The sequence below is a fragment of the Trachemys scripta genome, chromosome 22 (genome assembly GCF_013100865.1).
Source record: "Trachemys scripta elegans isolate TJP31775 chromosome 22, CAS_Tse_1.0, whole genome shotgun sequence".
Classification (NCBI taxonomy): Eukaryota; Metazoa; Chordata; order Testudines; family Emydidae; genus Trachemys; species Trachemys scripta.
The window spans coordinates 12,778,026-12,796,231 of record NC_048319.1 but is presented as its reverse complement, the minus strand read 5'-3'; the positions used below and the strand labels follow the sequence as shown (position 1 = coordinate 12,796,231).

General features: G+C 62.6%; 1 protein-coding gene across 3 annotated transcripts; it reads left to right on the top strand.

The window, feature by feature from the left end:
- The first annotated feature begins 1,994 nt into the window (after window positions 1–1,994).
- Window positions 1,995–12,399, top strand: DOHH (deoxyhypusine hydroxylase). Of its 3 annotated transcripts, none has more exons than XM_034755315.1 (5): window positions 1,995–2,018; window positions 6,946–7,313; window positions 7,966–8,042; window positions 8,958–9,195; window positions 10,768–12,399. In XM_034755315.1, the coding sequence occupies exons 2-5, from the start codon at window positions 7,040–7,042 to the stop codon at window positions 11,082–11,084; spliced, it is 906 nt and encodes a 301-aa protein (XP_034611206.1). In that variant the 5' UTR covers window positions 1,995–2,018; window positions 6,946–7,039; the 3' UTR covers window positions 11,085–12,399. The 3 variants fall into 3 exon arrangements, with proteins under 3 accessions (XP_034611206.1, XP_034611205.1, XP_034611207.1); XM_034755314.1 differs by lacking the exon at window positions 1,995–2,018 and adding an exon at window positions 5,081–5,191; XM_034755316.1 differs by lacking the exon at window positions 1,995–2,018 and adding an exon at window positions 5,530–5,552.
- The last annotated feature ends 5,807 nt before the right edge of the window (window positions 12,400–18,206 follow it).

Genomic DNA, 18,206 nt, shown 5'->3' with positions numbered 1-18,206 from the left:
AAATGGTGAGTAGCCGCAGGGGCAGGGTAAATCACTGTTCCCGGACCCCGCTGTACACTGGGCACGTGGCTCTTGGGGACAGCCAGCACTGTGGGGGGGCCTGATAATCATTCCTGTCCCCACACTTCCCACAGGATGTGATCATTATGGAAGATACCTCACTGCTGAGGGTGAGCAGAGAATCAAGGGAGGGTCTTCTCCAAGCCTGCAGCTTCTCCCCTGGCCCCTATGTGGCTCGCCTGTGTGCAGCAATGGTCCCCCCGCTGTGACGGCACAGTGGTGCGGGAAAGTTACCCTTAATGGGTCAAGAAACAAAGCAGCTCTGCGGAGGAACCTGCGGCAGCGGATTGCCCAGTATTTCCAAGCTAGTTTCCTGGAGATCTCTGAGGGAGATTCCTGTGACGTGAGGGAGTGTATCAACAGCCTGTTCCACTGCTCAGGCTAGGCATGAGGTGGGAGACAAGCCTGATTTCTGCAACCCTCCTGCCCCCAACAACGCGCTTCAGCAATTCCCAAAATCAGATCCACTTACCAGGGGCCTGCTCTCCTGTTTGCACTTCGCCAAGATCCGACTGCTGTGACTGGCTGGGCTCCTCGGGGGTAGAAAAGAGCTCCTGACCGCATGCGTCTCTGGCCTCTCAGTCATCCTCTGACTCTGGGTCCCCCTCCTCCTCTTCGTCCAAGATTGCCTTCTCCTGGCTCGGTCCACTCTCGACTGGCACACAAGCCAACGAAGTATCCACTGGGGCCTTTGCAGTGGAAGTAGGGTCACCACCGAGTATTGCGTCCAGCTCTTTGTAAAACCGGCAACTCGTGGGCGCAGCACCGGAGCGGCAATTTACCTACCTTGTGGTAGGCGTTCCGCAGCTGCTTCACTTTGACCCTGCACTGCAGTGTGTCCCGGTCATGGCCCCTTTCTGTCATGAATCGTCAAATCTGTCCGGAGGTATCATAATTCCTATGGCTGGAGCGCAGTGGGGACTGGACAGCCTCCTCTCCTCAGATGCCGATGAGGTCCAGCAGCTCAGCATTGCTCCAAGCGGGGGATCGCCTGGTGCATGGAACAGGCATGGCCACTTGGAAAGATAGGCTGAGACCACTGCATGCATCACCTAGCAAACGGGAAGGGGACTTTCAAATTTGCAAAGGAATGTACGGGGTGGGGCTGCTGGTTGGTCACCTGAGGGCAGGGCAGTAGCGTTCAAACCAATGGCCAGAGAGGCGAGAACAGGCATTGTGGGACACGTCCCGGAGGCCAATGGCAGCGCTGTAATCACCAGGGTGTCTACACTGGCACTCCAGCGCAGTAGCCCCGGCGCAGAAAGCTCTACGCCTCTCGTCGGGGTGGGTTTTTTAGAGCGCTGCATCTGCGCAGTTTCCGCGCACTAAGTGGCTGGGCAGTGTGTAACCTCAGGAGTTACAGCGCTCAAAGCTGCTTTACTGCGCACAAACTTGCCAGCGTAGCTGGGGCCTTAGACACAACAAATCCTGCCTCTTGGCAGGGGGTTAGACTAGATGATCCTTGCGGTACCTTCTAATGCTATGATTCTGTGCTTCTAAGATTTCCAAAGGGTACGCATGCCCCATTCAAACGTTTTTAGGGGTCCACAAATGAAATGAGGTTGAAAACCACTGGTGAATGGGGGGGAAGGGGGTTAAGTGCTCCCCCAGATTGGCCTGCCGGGGGTGGGGAGGAAGAGGGGTTCTACCTTCTCTCCCTGCACGCCCCCCCCCCCCCAGTACCTCTGACTAAATTGGCTGCTCTCCCTGGACGCTGGGCGGGGAGGGAGCAGGACAGAGTCTCATCTGCCTGAGAGAGGTTGGCTGGGAGGCAGGGCGGCCTGCTCCCTGCCTGGGCTCAGCGGCCGCAGGAGGGGAGACAAGGCCTCTGTCTCTCTCAGGCAGAGCCGCTCTGTCCCGCTCTCTGCCCAGCTGCCAGGGAGAGTGGGTCGAATTTGCTTGGGAGAGGGAGGAGGCACAGGGAGAGAAGGACAGAACCCCCAGGTCCCTCCCCGCAGGTAACGTGGGGCGGCAGCCCCGGGCTTGGCGGGGTGTGCGTGTGTCACTCTGCGTCTGCCTGAGAGCCTGAGCGAGCCAGAGTCTCCTCTCCCCACCTCGCTCAGCCCGTCCCTGGCAGCTGGGGCGGCAGCAGGCTGCCCTCTCGCCCGGGACCTGCAGCAGCGATAGTGGCTGAGTGAGCTGGAGTCCCCTCTCCCCCTGCAGCCGAGCCCAGGCAGGGAGCAGGCCGCCACTGCCTCCCAGCCAGGCTCTCTCAGGCAGATGGAGCTCGGTCCTCCTCCCCGCCCGGCTGCCCCGAAGCGCAGCCAATTTAGCCAAAGGTAGGGGGTAGGCAGGCGCAGGGAGAGAAGGTAGAGCCCCTCTCCCTCCCCGCCACCGGCAGGCCAATCTGGGGGAGACTTGACCCCCCCATTTCGTCCCCACGCATCGCCTCAGAAGGGGCCACAGTTGGGATACGGTTGCCAACTTTCTAATCGCACAAAACCGAACACCCCTGCCTCGCCCTTTCCGCAAGGCCCCATCCCCTGCTCGCTCCATCCCCCCTCCGTCGCTCGCTCTCCCGCACCCTCACTCACTTTCACTGGGCTGAGGCAGGGGGTTGGGGTGCAGGAGGGGGGTGAGGGCTCCGCTGGGGGTGTGGGCTCTGGGGTGGGGCCCGGGATGAGGGGTTTGGAGTGCAGGAGGGAGCTCAGGGCTGGGGGTTCAGAGTGCGGAGGCCCAGCGGCACTTACCGCAGTGCCGAGGAAGCGGCCACCAGGTCCCTGCAGCCCCTAGGCACATGGGCGGCCAGGGAGACTCCACGCGCTGCCCTCGCGCCCGCAGACTCCGCCTCTGCAGCTCGCATTGGGCACAGTTCCTGGCCAATGGGAGCTGCGGGGCTGGCACTCAGGGCGGGGGCAGCGTGCGGCACTTCCCTGGCTGCCCACGCGCCTAGGGGCTGCAGGGACCCGGCGGCCACTCCTGGGAGCCACACGGAGCCAGGGCAGGCAGGGAACCTGCCTTAGCTCTGGGCCCCCACTGTGCCGCTGATCGGACTTTTAACAGCCCACTCGGCGGTGCTGACAGGAGCCGCCAGGGTCCCTTTTCGACCGGGTGTTTGAAAACCGGACGCTTGGCAACCCTAGCTGGGGGTAAGACTGGGGACAGGTGCGGAGCCGTGGTCAGGGGCCAAGACTTGGAGCAGGACTGGGTGGAGCTCCCTCCCTGCCCCGCTCTCGCGAATGTTCCTCCAGGCCCCCCGGGGGGGGGGGGTGTAACGCCACCTTTGCACTACCCCATTAACCTTAACTCTGAAACTGGCTGCTCTGGCAGTATGCACAGGGGGTACGCTACGCGGAGTGTGCCTAGAGCCCTGGATCGTCTACCTTGGGCTTGATCCAGCAGTGCTCACAGGCCCCGATCCGGATCAGGGATTGTTGTGGTGAGTGGTTCAGACAGAGTAACAGAGAAGTCCTGCCCCACAGAGCTCGCAGGCTACTTCTTATTGGTTATTTGTTTGTAATAAAACTGTTTCTATGAGGATTACAGATGAAAAATCAGGACGTATTTCTACAGACCATAGGTTTGGCCAACAGACGTGCCGAGGGCACAGAAATCACCCAGACGAGCTCAGAACTACCAGGTCCTGCAATATCACTGTGAGGGTCGGAATATTTTAAGTTTCTCATGAACCCCTGATTTCCTCCGTCAAACTCCATGAATTATGCATTTAGTCAAAGTGGCCAGTTCCCTTTACTTTCAGTAGGCCCAAAGCCACAGCCTGCCCTCAGTTAAGATGGCTGCCATTTCCCTGTTCCAGTTGCAGGGAACTTCCATCATTTCCAATGGGACTGAAGCCAGGCTGCCCTTAGGGAAGATGGCCATCCTCTACCCTCCATGGTTAGGGAGCTGGGCAGGAAAATGTAGGGCGGGGGTGGGTGATGACAGGAGATTGCTGAAGGCAGAAGGGAATGTGAGGGTGCAGTGGGATATGGGGTTGAAGGGGGGGAATGTGAGGGTGCAGAGGGAATGTGAGTGCAGAAGGGAATGTGAGGGTGCAGGGGGATATGAGAGTGCAAGGGGGACACATACAGGGGTGCAGGGGGAATGTGAGGGTGCAGTGGGATATGGGGGTGTGGTGGGAATGTGCGGGATATGGGGGTGCAGGAGGGACACAAACATACAAACATTTAAAAGGGTGTCATAAGGAGGAGGGAGAAAACTTGTTCACCTTAGCCTCTAAGGATAGAACCAGAAACAATGGGTTTAAACTGCAGCAAGGGAGGTCTAGGTTGGACATTAGGAAAAAGTTCCTAACTGTCAGGGTGGTTAAACGCTGGAATAAATTGCCTAGGGAGGTTGTGGAATCTCCATCTCTGGAGATATTTAAGAGTAGGTTAGATAAATGTCTATCAGGGATGGTCTAGACGGTATTTGGTCCTGCCATGCGGGCAGGGGACTGGACTCGATGACGTCTCGAGGTCCCTTCCAGTCCTAGAATCTATGAATCTATACAGGGGTGCAGTGGGATATGAAGGTGCAGAGAGGGCGGGTAAAGGAGACTGGGGTGCAGGAGCAGGGCTAAGGGAGGGATTGGGGAGAGATGGAGTGACAGCTCCCCCATGATAAGAGCGACCCCCCCGCAGCTGGCAGGGAGACCCACGTTGTTTTCTGCGTGCGTTTAAAGCTGAATTTCCTCTTTCGGCGTTGCCAGCTCCAGGGACTTGCCCGGGATATTGGGGGCCCCTCGGACATCTCCAGCCCCTGGAGTCCTGGGATCAGCTGGCCGAGCCCAGGCGGGTGGCCCCCCAGTCCCAGGGAGTGGAGAGCCCAGCTGCTCTCTGTACCAGGCGTGACTGGCCGGGGGGGATAGGGGGAGCTGGGGCTCAGGACCCCCCGGCCCCAGCCAGTCTCACGGTCCGGGCAGGCTGGAGCCTGCTCCGCACACAGGCCACGTGCGGCCGCCCGGCTCCTCTACTGCAGCGGCGGGGGGAGGGAAGCGGGGAGCTGGGCCGCCCCCCCGCAGCCGGTGTCCCGGGGGTCAGGGCCGCCTCCTGCAAAGCGCCGCCCGGGGCGCTGCTGGGAAGAGGCGGCTCCCCCCGCACGAGTCGGGAGTGGTACGATCCGCCCGGGCGGGGCCCGTCGCGCGGTGGGGGCGGGGCCGTGGAGCGATGGCTGCGCCCTGAGCCGGCGGGTGAGTGCGGGGTCGGGCCCAGCGGCGCCCTGCGGGGACCTGAGCCTGCCCGGCGCCCGTTCCGCGCCGCTGCGGGGCCGGCTCCACCCCAGAGGCGGCTGCATGCCGGGGCCAGGAGCGGGGCGCGGGGAGGAGCGAGGCGCCCCTCGGTGCATTTAGCTCCGGAGGTGGCCGGTTCGGTCCCCGGCCCGTGGGGCAGCCGGGACGGGGGCTGGGCTGCGCTAGTATCCGGCGTTGGGACCTGTGAGCGGCAGGGCCAGGCTGAGGGTCCCTCCCCCCCCCCCGACCCCCCCTGGTTGCCCGTGAACGCCAGGAGCTTCCCCCGTGTGCGCTCGGCCCGAGCTATCGGTGTTTCGTGTTTGTGCGTGAGCTGGTTTCTGGCCCTGCTGGGAACACGGGGGGGAAACAGGTTCCTGCCTGGACCCAGCATGTGGCCCCACCCCAGTGTCCCATCCCCGGGGGATGCGATGCCGGGCAGGAGCTCCCCAACTTCTGCAAGGGGCAGTAAGGGCTGGGCTACAGCTGTAAGCCCTTGGGCAGTGAACCTCCTTCCCCACAGGGGCGTTGTCCCCTTCCTGGGGTGGGAAAAGCGAGGAGAGGGCACGGACTGTTCGCTAGTGAACATTGGGGGGCTTTCATTGGGCTCCTGCTGCTACCCGAATCCCAAAGCAGGCCACGGTGACAGCCCAGCCTGTATCTTGGCTTACCCACCACCTGGGAATTGAGCCGGTGACCCCCGGAGTAAAGGCATCAGCTCCCTAGCTGGGCTACAAGGGGCTCAGCTCTTTGTCCTGGGGAGGGCACTAATAAGGCGGGTGGGAGGCTGAGCGGTTGTAAAGCGCTTTGAGATGCTTGGGTGAAAGGTGCCGTAGGGGGCAAGGCGGCATTCACAGATACAGAGAGCATCTTTCCTCTCCAGGGGCTTCCCACGCGGGTCCTCGGACTGCTCGGTCCAGGCCAGCACTAATGGCTACGTGTGCGCTTCCCTTTTCAGTCGTGTTTAACACACTCGCTAGCAGGATTGTAAATTCGAGTGTGGACACTCAGGGCCAGGCTCTCTAAAGGGCTCCACGTGCTGGGGGCCTAAATGGGAGGTGAAAATCGAGCTCCAGAGATGGACAGGGAGCGCTAGAATAACTGGCCCTGACTTCTTTGGAAATTCTGGCCCCCTGTCGCCAGCAGAGGCCAGGTTTTTAAAAATGGGTCGTTGGTAGGGAAGACGAGGCCCAAGAGTCCGTGTAATCCTGAGCCCTTGTGGTTGTGGCTGGAGCAGTGCTGAGCCGTGGCTGGTGCTCTGCCTGGGTATGAAAAAAAAATCTCTCTCACCCGAGCTGTGTAATAAGTTCCCCTTCTGATTTCCCTGCATGCCTCCCCATGAACCAAACTGTGACTCTCGCATGTGGAGATGAAGACCACAGCTACCTTGTATTTGTACTTGCTGCGGGTCTACACCTTTGCTTTCTACCTTAGCTCCCAGACTGGCACCTGCTGTCAGGTGTCTCCAGACGGCTTAGGTCTGCTCTTGAATTTGTGGTTGGGCTTTAACACATGTTAACTAACGTGACTGTAAATTGCAGAGGATGCTACAGGAAGGCCCCCGGACACAAACTAGGGTTAAACATGACTAGCAACAAGCGGTTGTGTCCTGTCCACACCAGAATTTTCAATCCTGTTAGTGAATGTGTTAAAACGTGACTGTGGAGTTGGATCTACCCCGGAGTATCGGAGACCTGACCTCTCTTTCTCATGCCCAGGTTCTTGCGGTGCCTGGTTTGTGGGAGCTGCTGGCTTTAGAGTAAGAGAAGCTGCCTCTAGCTGGAGACCCCCGGCTCTCTCCACCCAGGCGCCATGGTGACTGAGGAGGAAGTGGAGGCCATCGGCCGGACGCTGGTGGACACAATGCAGCCCCTGAAGGCTCGTTTCCGAGCCCTCTTCACCCTGCGCAACGTGGGCGGCCATGCCGCCATCGACTGGATCAGCCGGGCGTTCGGGGATGAGTCTGCCCTTCTGAAACACGAGCTGGCGTACTGCCTGGGGCAGATGCAGGATGAGCGTGCCATCCCCTGCCTGGTCCGGGTACTGCAGGACACCAGCCAGGAGCCCATGGTGCGCCATGAAGCAGGTACGAGAGCTCAGTGCTTGAGCGGGGGTCTGTCCTGGTCCCTCTGGCACAGAGGCCCTTGCTAGTCCAGCCCGTGCCAGGGGCTGACGTGGCAGGGCAGGGATGGATGGAATTGTAGCTTGTTCCTGGGGGGCAGGCACATGTGCCAACCTTTTCCTGGTGTGTCTTATTTCCAGCTCTGTGCTGGCTGGCACCTCAGGGGGCAGAGCCAGTGCTCCACTCCACATTGCTGGCTCCCCCCGAGCAGTGGCTGGCGATGTGAGGAGCAAGGCAGCTCCTAACTCCCCTCTACAGCCCCCTGACGGAGCTCCCAGGCTGCTGGAGCAGACCCCACGTGGTGCTGCGTGTACAGTGAATCCAAGCTCACTGGGGTGTGATGTTGCGGACATCTCCTCAACGCCAGGCCAAAGCTGCTTCCCGTCCCCGCAAAATGCCAGCTTGTCCCTGCCCTCTGCCCCAGTGCCACTTGCTGCGTTTCCTTTCCGTAGCTCGGCTGTTGCAGCCAGGCGTGTGGCAGGGCTGTGTCCCCCTGGCGGCAGGGCTGTGTCCCCCTGGCCCCAGGGGAGGGGCTAGGCCTCATTAAAAGTGACGGCAGCAGTATGGGAGCTTCCAGTTTGTTCACTGGCACCGGTGCCTTCGGTCTGTGTTCCAGGGGAAGCTTTGGGAGCGATCGGGAGCCCCCAGGTGCTGGATGTTCTGAGACGTTATTCGGAAGACCCGGTGATCGAGGTAAAGCTTTCCCTGCGTTCCCCTGCCAGGGGCAGCCATCAGCACTGATCATGCCGCCCGGCAGCCTGGGCCAGTGGGCAGAGCTCCGCACTGGGACTGCAGAGATCTGGGCTCTATTCCCAGCCCTGCCACTCACCTGCTGAGCGACTTGGGTAAATCCTTTCCCTGCTCCGTGCCTCAGTTTCCCCTCCCAGGTTGGTCTGTTGAGACGAGACTCTCTTCCTATTTGTCTGGTCAGCGCCTGGCCCAGCGGGAGCCTGATCTTCGCTGGGACCTGCAGGATCTGCTATAACCCTGGCACTGATGCAGGGGTCCCCAGGTGGCAGTGAGAAGGGCAGTCGCTGGGGGTATTATGCTGATGGGCGGACACATCTCTTGTCTGAGTTTTTTCTCATGCAGATAACAGCCCTAGTCCTGCTGGCAGTGCCACTTTTCCCCATGCTGCCCCCTGTCTGGGGGAGTCAGTCTGTGCAGCCCCATTTGATACCTGCTGCCATTGGGATTCCTGCTGACCAGGAACTGAACTGGTCCCAGTAAGGGGGTTATTTATACTCCAGAAGGCCCAGTCACCCTGCACAGAAAGTTTCCTGCCCTTGTAAACCTCACTGGACAGCCGGATCCCGAGAAGTGGAATGTCAGAGCTGCATGTCTGACTATTGGCCGGTCCATCGCTCCTTTCGGGTGAGGCGTGACAGAACTGGGTACGAGCCCTGTTGTGCCAATGGGGAAACTGAGTCGCAGAGGTGGACGTGACTTGGTGGAGTCGCAGTGCGTCGGTGGCAGAGCTGGGACTGGAGCCAGGAGCTGGGACTCCCAGTCCCATGTTCTGACCACTAGACGCTGCTGCCTGGCTGGTGGGACTCTGCTGTCCCCAAGGGATCCCAGTGAAGGTGTCTCTGTCCTGTTCTGCTGCAGGTAGCCGAGACCTGCCAGCTGGCGGTCAAGAGGCTCGAATGGCTGCAGAAGAACAAGGAAGCATCTGGCGCCGGCCCCTACCTGTGTGTGGACCCGGCTCCCCCTGACGAGGAGAAGGACGTCGCCAAGCTGCGGGAGACCCTGCTGGATGAGTCGCGCCCGCTGTTCGATCGGTACCGCGCCATGTTCGCCCTGAGGAACGTGGGGGGCGAGGCCGCGGCACTGGCGCTGGCTGACGGTGAGAAAGCCCTGGATGGCCGATGCTGTGGCTTCTCCTCGCCCTCTCCCCTGGCCCAAGCTGAGTCCAGAGATCCCCAGTGGGGGGCCCCACTGCTGTGCTGTCCCTGGGGCCCATCCCTGTCTGAGCAGCTCGGCTCCCTGGCGGGGTTGTATCCCTGCTATTCCCAGCACCCTCCACCAGGGGTCACCCTAGGGCGTGCCTCACCTACCTGGGCACAGGGCACGATTTCAGCAGCACTCTCCTCCCCAGCCTGGGCCAGGGATGGAACAACATGGCCCCCTGTGTCCCCCTCATGTTTTGTAATCCACTTACCCCCGGGACGTGGCTCCACTGGAGCCTTTGCCCCTTGCATGCCCCGTCCCATGCCTGCTGGGTGCGAGAGCCCACAGCATGTGTTGTTCCCCCCCCCCTCCCCCCCGTCCCCTCCAGGAACCCTCCGGGGCATCATGCCCGAGTTCAGGATCCTCCATGGCAACGGGTTGGCCCTGTGCCGCGGGAATCCAGAGCCGCAGAGCGGGGGGCGGGCAGACAGCAGAGCCTCTGCCCTACTGCCCTCGGCAGGACCAGGCCCCCACCCCCTCCCCAGGAATCGCCACCAAACTCTGGAATCTCAGCTTCCTGAAAGGGGACCAGCCACTCGTGCTCTGCCCCCTCTGATGGGCATGAGAATTCCCTGGGGCAGGCCAGAGCAGGGGCTCCCAGTGTGTGTGTGGGGACCCTGTGCCCTTCCCGTGTTGGGGCGGTCCTTACTGAAAACCACTGTTCTAGGGGAAGGGTCCCCCCAGCTGAGCGCGGAGCCCCCTGGCCCAGCCCCTGTCCCGGAGTGGGAGGGGGGAGGTGCAATTGGAGACGTTCAGAGCATTTCCATCTGCGCTCTCTGGGCATCCCGCTGCCCCCACCAGAGGGGGACGGTCACCCCAGACCGGCTGCGGGCGAGCAACGGCTCCAGTGCTGTGGGTGGTTCTGCAGATCCAGCCCCTTGGGAGGGACCAACCCGTGGAGCCTGAGAACCCCATGGGGCCAGGCTGGTTCTGGCCCCCAGACAGGTCTGACCCAGTTAGGGATGAGCAGAGCTGTGTGGGCCCATCTGGAGCAAAATCCAGCCCCACTGCAAAGTCCGTCAGGGCTCACAGTCACTTTCCCTGCTCACATAGGGTCCTCTGCCTCCCTGCTGGATGGGTGCTGCTCAGTGCAGAGGGCCCAGGCCTGTGTCGGGCAGACAGCTATGGAGCAGGGCAAGCGCCTCCTCCCACCCCCAGCCCTGGTGCCTCAGCCCTGCCCGGAGGGACCCTTACGGGGCCGCTGAGTCTCCGTGGCCGACAGGGCGTCTGGTGGGTCGGGTGCAGGCGGACCCTGGCTGACCCCACTCATTCCCCCAGGCTGCACCTGCTGCTATTAAACCCCCGAACGTCTGAGCCCCCAGCAACTCGCTCCCAGCCGGCCCAAGAGCAGTCACAGCAGAGCAGTGGGGGTCCCTCCCTTCAGATCTGTGGCCCAACATCCCAGAGTGCTTAGGGTCACCTCCTCGCTCTGCCTGCTCCAACCCTTCTCTCCCCCTGCTCCCCCCAGGTCTGGTGTGCGGCAGCGCCCTCTTCCGCCACGAGATTGGCTTCGTCCTAGGCCAGATGCAGCACGAGGCCTGCGTGCCCCAGCTGACGGCGGCCCTGGAGAGCGTGGCGGAGAACCCCATGGTGCGGCACGAGTGTGCGGAGGCGCTGGGCTCCATCGCCAAGGAGTCCTGCCTGGAGACGCTGCGGGCGTTCGCCCAGGATGGGGAGCGGGTGGTGAGGGAGAGCTGCGAGGTGGCCCTGGACATGTACGACTACACCAACGGCCCCGAATTCCAGTATGCCGATGGGCTGAGCAAGCTGCAGGCCTCAGACTGAGCAGGGAGCCTGCCCCGGCCTCTGCGGGGAGCTGGGTGGCTGCCGGAGGCAGCCCCAAGGCAGGGGAGCCGAGGCCGGATTCACCCCTGCCCTGCACGACTGCTTGCACCAGGGCTGAGTGGGTGGGAAGCCGGATCTGCTTAGTCCTGTGCGCTCTGTGTCCCGTGGGGGTGGCAGCACGCCTCTAGCGCTAGCTTGTTTCTTTGAGTCCCCAGGATGGGCCAGCCCCTGTGAGGTTGGGAGTCAGGCTCCGTGCTGGGGTCCCAGGGCAGAGGTTTCAAACAGGCTGAACTACTGGATCGTGACCCAGCAGCAGTCTGTGGGGGAGCCTGCCGGGGATCCAGGGTCAGCCCGTCGGGAGAGCAGGGCTCGTCTCTCAAGTCACGGGCTGTGGGTGGGCACAAGGTTCTGTCACTTAGCTGCTCGGGCTGTGCCCACAGAGGCTCCCTTGTCTACGTCTGTGCTCCAGCTTCACTGCTGCTGTGGGGCCTAATGCGTTGGGCAAAGCCCTGTGCTGTGCAGCGCCGTGGGCAGGTGTTTCAGGAGGCGACGCGCTGCTCAACGCGGCCGGGTGGTGCCTCGTGGCGGGGGCTGCAGCAGCCCGGAGGAGCCTGCGCCTTGCACCAGGAGCAAACACCAGCCAAAGCCTCTGCCCGTTCGCCCACAGCACCGTTGGGAGAGCCTCTGTCCCAGGGGTGGGGCTCAGACAGCCGGAGAGCACCTGGGTTTTCAACCTGTCCCCGGTCTTTGCACTGGCTTTGTACTCCCAGTGACGCGTGCTGTCCGGGGGTGACTGCTGTGCAGTGAGGCTGGGTTCCCGCTCTGAAAATCTGCCCTTCGATTTCCCTCTTATCCGGGTTATGGCAGAGAGGGAAGCCGCATTGCCCCAGAGCTCCCCTCTGGTGCCAGCCAGGGAGCAGACCTCCCAGGGCAACACAAACCCTGGCCACAGCTGCCTTCTCTGAGCGCTGGCGGGTGGGCAGAGGCTCTGGTGGCACTGCTCTGGGGTCTCCCTCCCCGCGGGTCACAGCCGGCCTGTAGCACTGTGTGCACAGCGGAGGGCAGGGGTGTAGGGGCTGGAGGTGGGAGCTTTGTAGCTGTGTGCCAGCGAGTTCCCAACAGGAATGCGATCCATTGGGGCTGGAGTAGGGGGAGCCCTCGCAGCGGGCAGGGCGCACTACCAAAGGCAGAGCTGGGCTAGTCTCTCCGCGCGGATGGGGCCGTCTTGCAGCAGACGGAGCCTGTGGGGGCCTGTTGGGTACAGCCATTCACTTGTACTGGGGCTGGGAAGGGCTTGCGGGGAATAAATGGAATGGTGGAACGTCTCTGCCTCGACCTGCCTCTTTTCAGCACTGGAGCGGGGGTGCCTCTGCCTCCGCTGGGCCTTAGCCCCCGGCCAGGAGCCCCGCGCCTGGGGTTCCCGCTGGGCCTTAGCCCCCGGCCAGGAGCCCCGCACGTGGGGTTCCCGCTGGGCCTTAGCCCCTGACCAGCAGCCCTGTGCCCGGGGTTCCTGCTGGGCCTGAGCCCCCCCCCGCCAGCAGCCCCCTGCCCAGGGTTCCCGCTGGGCCTTAGCCCCCGGCCAGCAGCCCCACGGCCGGGATTCCCGCTGGGCCTTAGCCCCCAGCCAGCAGCCCCGCAGCCGGGGTTCCCGCTGTCCCACCCGCTGGGCCTTAGCCCCCAGCCAGCAGCCCTGCGGCTGGGTTCCCGCTGTCTCACCCACTGGGCCTTAGCCCCTGGCTAGCAGCCCCGCGCCCAGGGTTCCCGCTGGGCCTGAGCCCCCTGCCAGCAGCCGTGCGGTCAAGGTTCATGAAGCTGTCTCACCCACTGGCACAAAGGACCATGTGGCTTTTGGAAAGAAGGAGGTGTGAACACTACTCTGGCGTGGCGAGGGAGGGTTCACCCTGGGCACGGGAGCCGTGCCAGTCAGCTTTGGGCTGGTATAACAATAGCACCTAGCAGCCCCAGCTGAGATCTGGGCTCTGCTGTGCTGGGCACTGATCAGTGTAAGTGAGGATCCCTGCCTTGATTTGCCCAGGTGCGGGGGAGGTGTTATAAGGCACAAGCAGAGTGAACAGCACCAAGGGGGCAAAGGGCATGTTACTGCCATGGGGGCTTGGGGGAGGGACACCAGGAAGGAGAGTGTTGGGTTAAGCTAAATGGGTTGTGCTCTGAGTCTCGTTACAGGGCAGGTTTTCTAACATCCTCACGGCTCTCCTCTGACCCTCTCCAATTACCAACGCCCTCGAACTGGGGGCACCAGGCCGGGCCAGCAGCTCCACAGGGCACTCTGCTTTCAGGGGCCGAAGGGGCGCTGGGCTGTGACGCCAGGTCACTGGGGTCACCAGCCACTCGTGGACATGTGAGCCTGGTGGTTTGTGTGGCAGCAGGGCCCAGCAGCCGGCATGGCTTCGGCCTTGCTTTCCATGTGTTCTTTCCTGGCTGCTCCCAGCCGGGGCCGGAGGCCAGCAGCTGTGTCCGGTTTGTTCACAGATGCTTTTTCCTCAGCAAAACCCTTTCTGAGTCACTCTCCCTCAATCCTCTTATTTCCTAAACCCTCTTATGCGGCTGCAGCTCTTCGCTGGGGCGGGAGGGGGGCAAAGACCCGCAGCCAGCCCAGCTCCTGTCTGTGCTCCTGGGAGGCGATGTGTGACCCCCAGGGGCCAATGCACTGGGTGGGCAGAGGGGGGCTGGGAGAGCCATGCCAGTACCATGCAGCAGATGGGCAAGAGACTGGCAAAGGAATGTGGTGTGGCCATGGAGGTTGCTGGGTATTGGGGTGGGGAGGGCATATATTGGGGGTGGGCTGGATGGAGCTGGTGTCCAGTAGGGCCGGGGGTCCTGGGGCGGTCTGGGGCCAGCTGAAGGGGACAGTTCTGTTATGGCCATTTCCAAGTTTAGGTCCGTGGTGGTGTTCAGCAGGGGGATGGGGCCGAAACCCTTTGACTGTTTCTGTGACCCAGACTGTGTCGCTGAGCATTTTGGCTTCCGGGGGCGAGGGGAGATTCTGACCCTCTCTTGCCCTGGGAGCCGGGTCCCTGCCTGGCTAGGGAAGGCCTGGGGACTTGAGCCTGGGTCTCCCACATCTGGGAAAACAACACGTCTCCACGGATGGTTTGGGCTTCGACACAGAGCACATGTTGGCAACGTCACTTTGCTGGCAATGTTCGGCGCAGCCCTTGAGCTGGGCTGGTAGCTCCCTGCGTTAGTGCCGGAGGCTGATACGACTCGCATGGTTTACCTGTTAGAGCTCTCAGTATCGACTCATACAGCTGGGGGAAACTGAGGCACAAAGAGGCAGTGACTCACTCAAGGTCACGGGGTGAGTCAAGGGCAGAGCTGGGAATAGAACCCAGGAGTCCTGGCCTGCTGAACTCTTTGTGTGGGGGGAGGGAAGTGGGGAGTCCGCTGCTGCCGGAAGTCCCAGGGCAGAGACACTGAAGCCCTAGAAGAGAACCTGGGAGAGCCACCCACCCCCTATTATCTGCCCGGCTGGGTCCTGGCCCTTTGGCAAATGCTGCCTCCCAAACACCTGAGTTAGTGTCATTTCAGCTGAGCTGTAAAGCTACCACCCCTGGAAGACAGGGCAAGAGCCGGCCCTGTGCCCCAGCCAAACTCCAACCTGGGGAACCCCTGCCTGGCTCCCTAAACTCCAGTGGTTTCCATGGGGTCTGTGGCAGCGTAGTTCCTTACCGTACAGCTGCCATGCTCTGCCCTAGCCAGGCTGACTCCCAGGCATCCACCTCGCAGCAGGCTTGTGGGGCAATTTCTCCAAGTGGGATGGGCAGGGAGGACAGTGGGCAATGCCATATTAATATGCATATGCAAATTAGATCATTAATGACTAGCCAATGATATTGGAGATCATGGATCCCCCTCCCCTGCTGTGAGTGTCCTGAGCCAGCCTTGGACATGAAACTAGCAGCTGCGCTGGGAACAGGCCCCAGCTCCTTTGACTGAGCGGTGGGTGTGGGTGTGTTTTCTCAACAGCAGGACACCAGCTGGTTCCAGGGCCCCAAACCCGGTGGGCTGGCCCCAGAGCTGCCTCCCCAACCCCCCCAAAGGAGCCCCCTGTGCCCCCCCACCAGCCCAGTGCCAGGAACAGAGCTGCAGGCTCCTGTGTGGGGACGTCCCTTGCTGGTCTCAGACCATCTGTCCAGGAAATTCCAGCCTGGGAGGGATTAGCTCCGCCTGGGGGGAGCCGTCCCTCCCCAAAGCTGTGGGCACTTGGCTTTCACCCGCCAGCCCAGGGCCAGTCTGCCCACCCCAGCCGCTAAGCGCTCGTTGCTGGCTGTGTGAGCTCCCGCAGGGCAGCAGCAGAGCCCCCATCCAGCCTGCTGCAGCCGCCCCCTGAGGAAACGGGGCAGATGTGCCTGGCACCTGGGAGCCCTGCAGCATCTCGGCCGCTCCCAGGGGTAAGATTTCCAGCGGTTCCTAGCCTGGCACAGCCAGAGGCGGACTAAGGGCTCGGGGACGTGGCTCCATCCTGCCCAGCTGCTCTCGGTGCACATCCTCCTCTTCCTGCCCCGACTGGGTGCTGGGAGCCACTGGGGGGAGCTCATCCCCTTATCCTAAGAGTGGCCTGTGGGCTGGGGAGTGTTGGGACATGCCTGGCACCCAGGAGGGAGGAGTCGGTACAATCTGGACAGTGCCCCTGACTGCCTCCCTCGTATGGCCACACTCAGCTTAGCCTGCTGGGTCCCGGCCGTCCGGTCCCTCCAGACCCTGTGGGGGGCAGAGAAAGGCCTGGGAGGGCCCTGGAGCCGGCCTGGGCTCCCCCTGCCTGGGCACAACTTGCAGATCCTGTCTGAGAGGGGAGTTCATGCCCCCCAGCTTTGTTTTTCCTCCATGCATGGGGCTTGCTGAGCAGAAGTTGGGGTGCCGGGGGCAGATGGGACCCCCTCCTTCCACAACACTGGGGCCCCCGAATCTGAGTCACCACTGACCTAGCAGGGGTCGTGCCCCACGCTCCAGCTGCACCCCGCGGCTCTTTGCCTGCCTGCCCCGTCGCAAGAGCTGTGAGTCCTGTCGGGTCTAGTGACGGGGCCGGGGAGTCGGGCGTAGGCTGTTCACGGACGCTCATCTCCACCTGGCAAGATCTCACAGGCAGCAGCACCTAGGAACCGCTGCCTGGCACTGCCTCTGGAACTGGGCCCAGGGGCCAGCCAGCAGGAGCTAGGGTGGCAGCATCGGGCAGTGCGGGACGTCTCAGAGGGCTGCACGGACTCAGAGGGCAGATGGGGGCTGACATGGCTCGCCAGGCTCTTCTGGAGAAGGCCTTTTCGGGCAGCAGCGGGAGCGCGGCTGGTGGCACGCTGGGGATGCGGCACTTGCTGCAGGACACCCCGGAGCGGGAGGAGGCCCTGTACACGGACTACAAGCCTCCAGCCCTGGATGCCATCCGCCTGCCCTGCTACGTCCTGTACCTGCTGATGGCAGCGCTGATCGTGGGGCTCGTTGCCTATGCCATCGTGGGCCACTTGATCAAGGACCTGGTGCACGACTTTGCTGGTGAGTGTCCCTGGGACGTGCCGGCAGAGCCCATGGGGCGGGTGGGTGTGAGCAATCAGAGGACAGGGATGCACAGGGCTCACTGGGCAGTGCCCACGGGGCGGGTAGGTGTGAACTGTCAGTAGGCAGAGATGTGCAGTTGCTCGCCAGGCAGTAGTCAGTGGGCAGAAATGCCTTGGGCAGTGCCCACAGGGCGGGTGGGTGTGAGCAGTCAGTGGCAGGGATGCGTAGGGCTCGCCGGGCAGTGCCCACGGGGTGGGTGGGTGTGAGCAATCAGTGGCAGGGATGTGTAGGGCTCGCCGGGCAGTGCCCACGGGGTGGGTGGGTGTGAGCAGTCAGTGGCAGGGATGTGCAGGGCTTGCTGGGCAATGCCCACGGGGCAGGTGGGTGTGAGCATTCAGTGGCAGGGACCCGGGCCTGGGGCATGGATCGGGTGGCTCAGAGATGGTGAATGAGACATGGACCATCTCAGCTCGAGATCAGCTGCTCCAACCACCCTGCATCAGCGCTGGCTGGACATTGTTCCCGTCTCGTGGCTGCCAGGCATTCTCCGCCCAGGGAATTGGGGGCCTTGGGGGATGAGGCTGCATTCACTGATCCCTGTGCTTGTAGCCTCAGTGCCAATGCCAGGCTTGCTGTGGTTGAGGAGGGGGTGCCAGGGGTAGCTGATCTCAACCCACTGTGGTTGGCTCCCAGCCCGTCTCCCATTGGCTGTCGCCCCAGCTCTGAACGGACAGCACCCAGTGCCAATGCGGTGCAGCCCCCTCTGGGGTGGGACAGAGCTGCTGTTAGCGGTGCAGAGCTACGAAGAGCAGCGGTTTGGGGCAGGGCAGAGCGAGGCTGGGCTGTTGGGGGAATTTAGGCAGGACGCTGCAGTTACCAGATCCGCTGCTAGAAAAAGCCCCAGAGATCCTTCATGAGAACAAGTGTCAGGGCGGCCCAGTGACCCCTCAGACTCCGCTGCCCAGGACTCCGGGCTGGGCCCAGCCACAAGGCGGCCTAGCACGCAGGCTATTTCCAGGTCAGGCCCTTGGGCTGCCCCGGGCGTTATTTCAGGGCAGGGGGAGGACGATGCCCCATCTCATCTCTCTGTCTCTGTGTTTAGACTGGGCCTTTGGGCTGAAAGCAGAGGAGCAGCTGGAGGCCGGCGGGGGGGCTGCTGTGGGGAAAGCGATGGGGGTGCAGGAGAGGCGAGAGGAGGAGACCGCCATGGAGGGACAGGGCTGCCAAGCTCCCTGCACTCTGCCTGGGATGGAAGCCCCCCTGGCACTGCCCCCCATCGCCCCCCACAGTTCCATCACCTCCATAGACTCTCACCAGAAGAAGTTCTTCTAAGGCGCAGCTCGAAGCAGGCACTGGGGGCGCTGGGGATAGTGGGGCCGGCAGAGCGAACACTGGGGCTGGCAAAGGGGGTGCTGGGGGCAATGGGGACAGAAGGGCTGGTGGAATGGATGCTGGTGGAGTGGGTCCTGGGGTTGGCAGAGCAGGCACTGGGGCTGGCGGAGTGGGCGCTGGGGGCAGTGGGGCCGGCAGAACGAGCACTGGGGCTGGTAGAGTGGGTGCTGGTGGAGTGGGTGCTGGGGCTGGCGGAGCGAGCGCTGGGGGCAGTGGGAC

Excerpts from the sequence above, each read along its gene's own strand:
- DOHH (XM_034755315.1), top strand. The coding sequence starts at position 7,040 with ATGGTGACTGAGGAGGAAGTGGAGGCCATCGGCCGGACGCTGGTGGAC. Across the intron at positions 7,314-7,965 it reads CATGGTGCGCCATGAAGCAG|GGGAAGCTTTGGGAGCGATC; the intron begins GTACGAGAGCTC and ends TCTGTGTTCCAG. Across the intron at positions 9,196-10,767 it reads GGCACTGGCGCTGGCTGACG|GTCTGGTGTGCGGCAGCGCC; the intron begins GTGAGAAAGCCC and ends TGCTCCCCCCAG.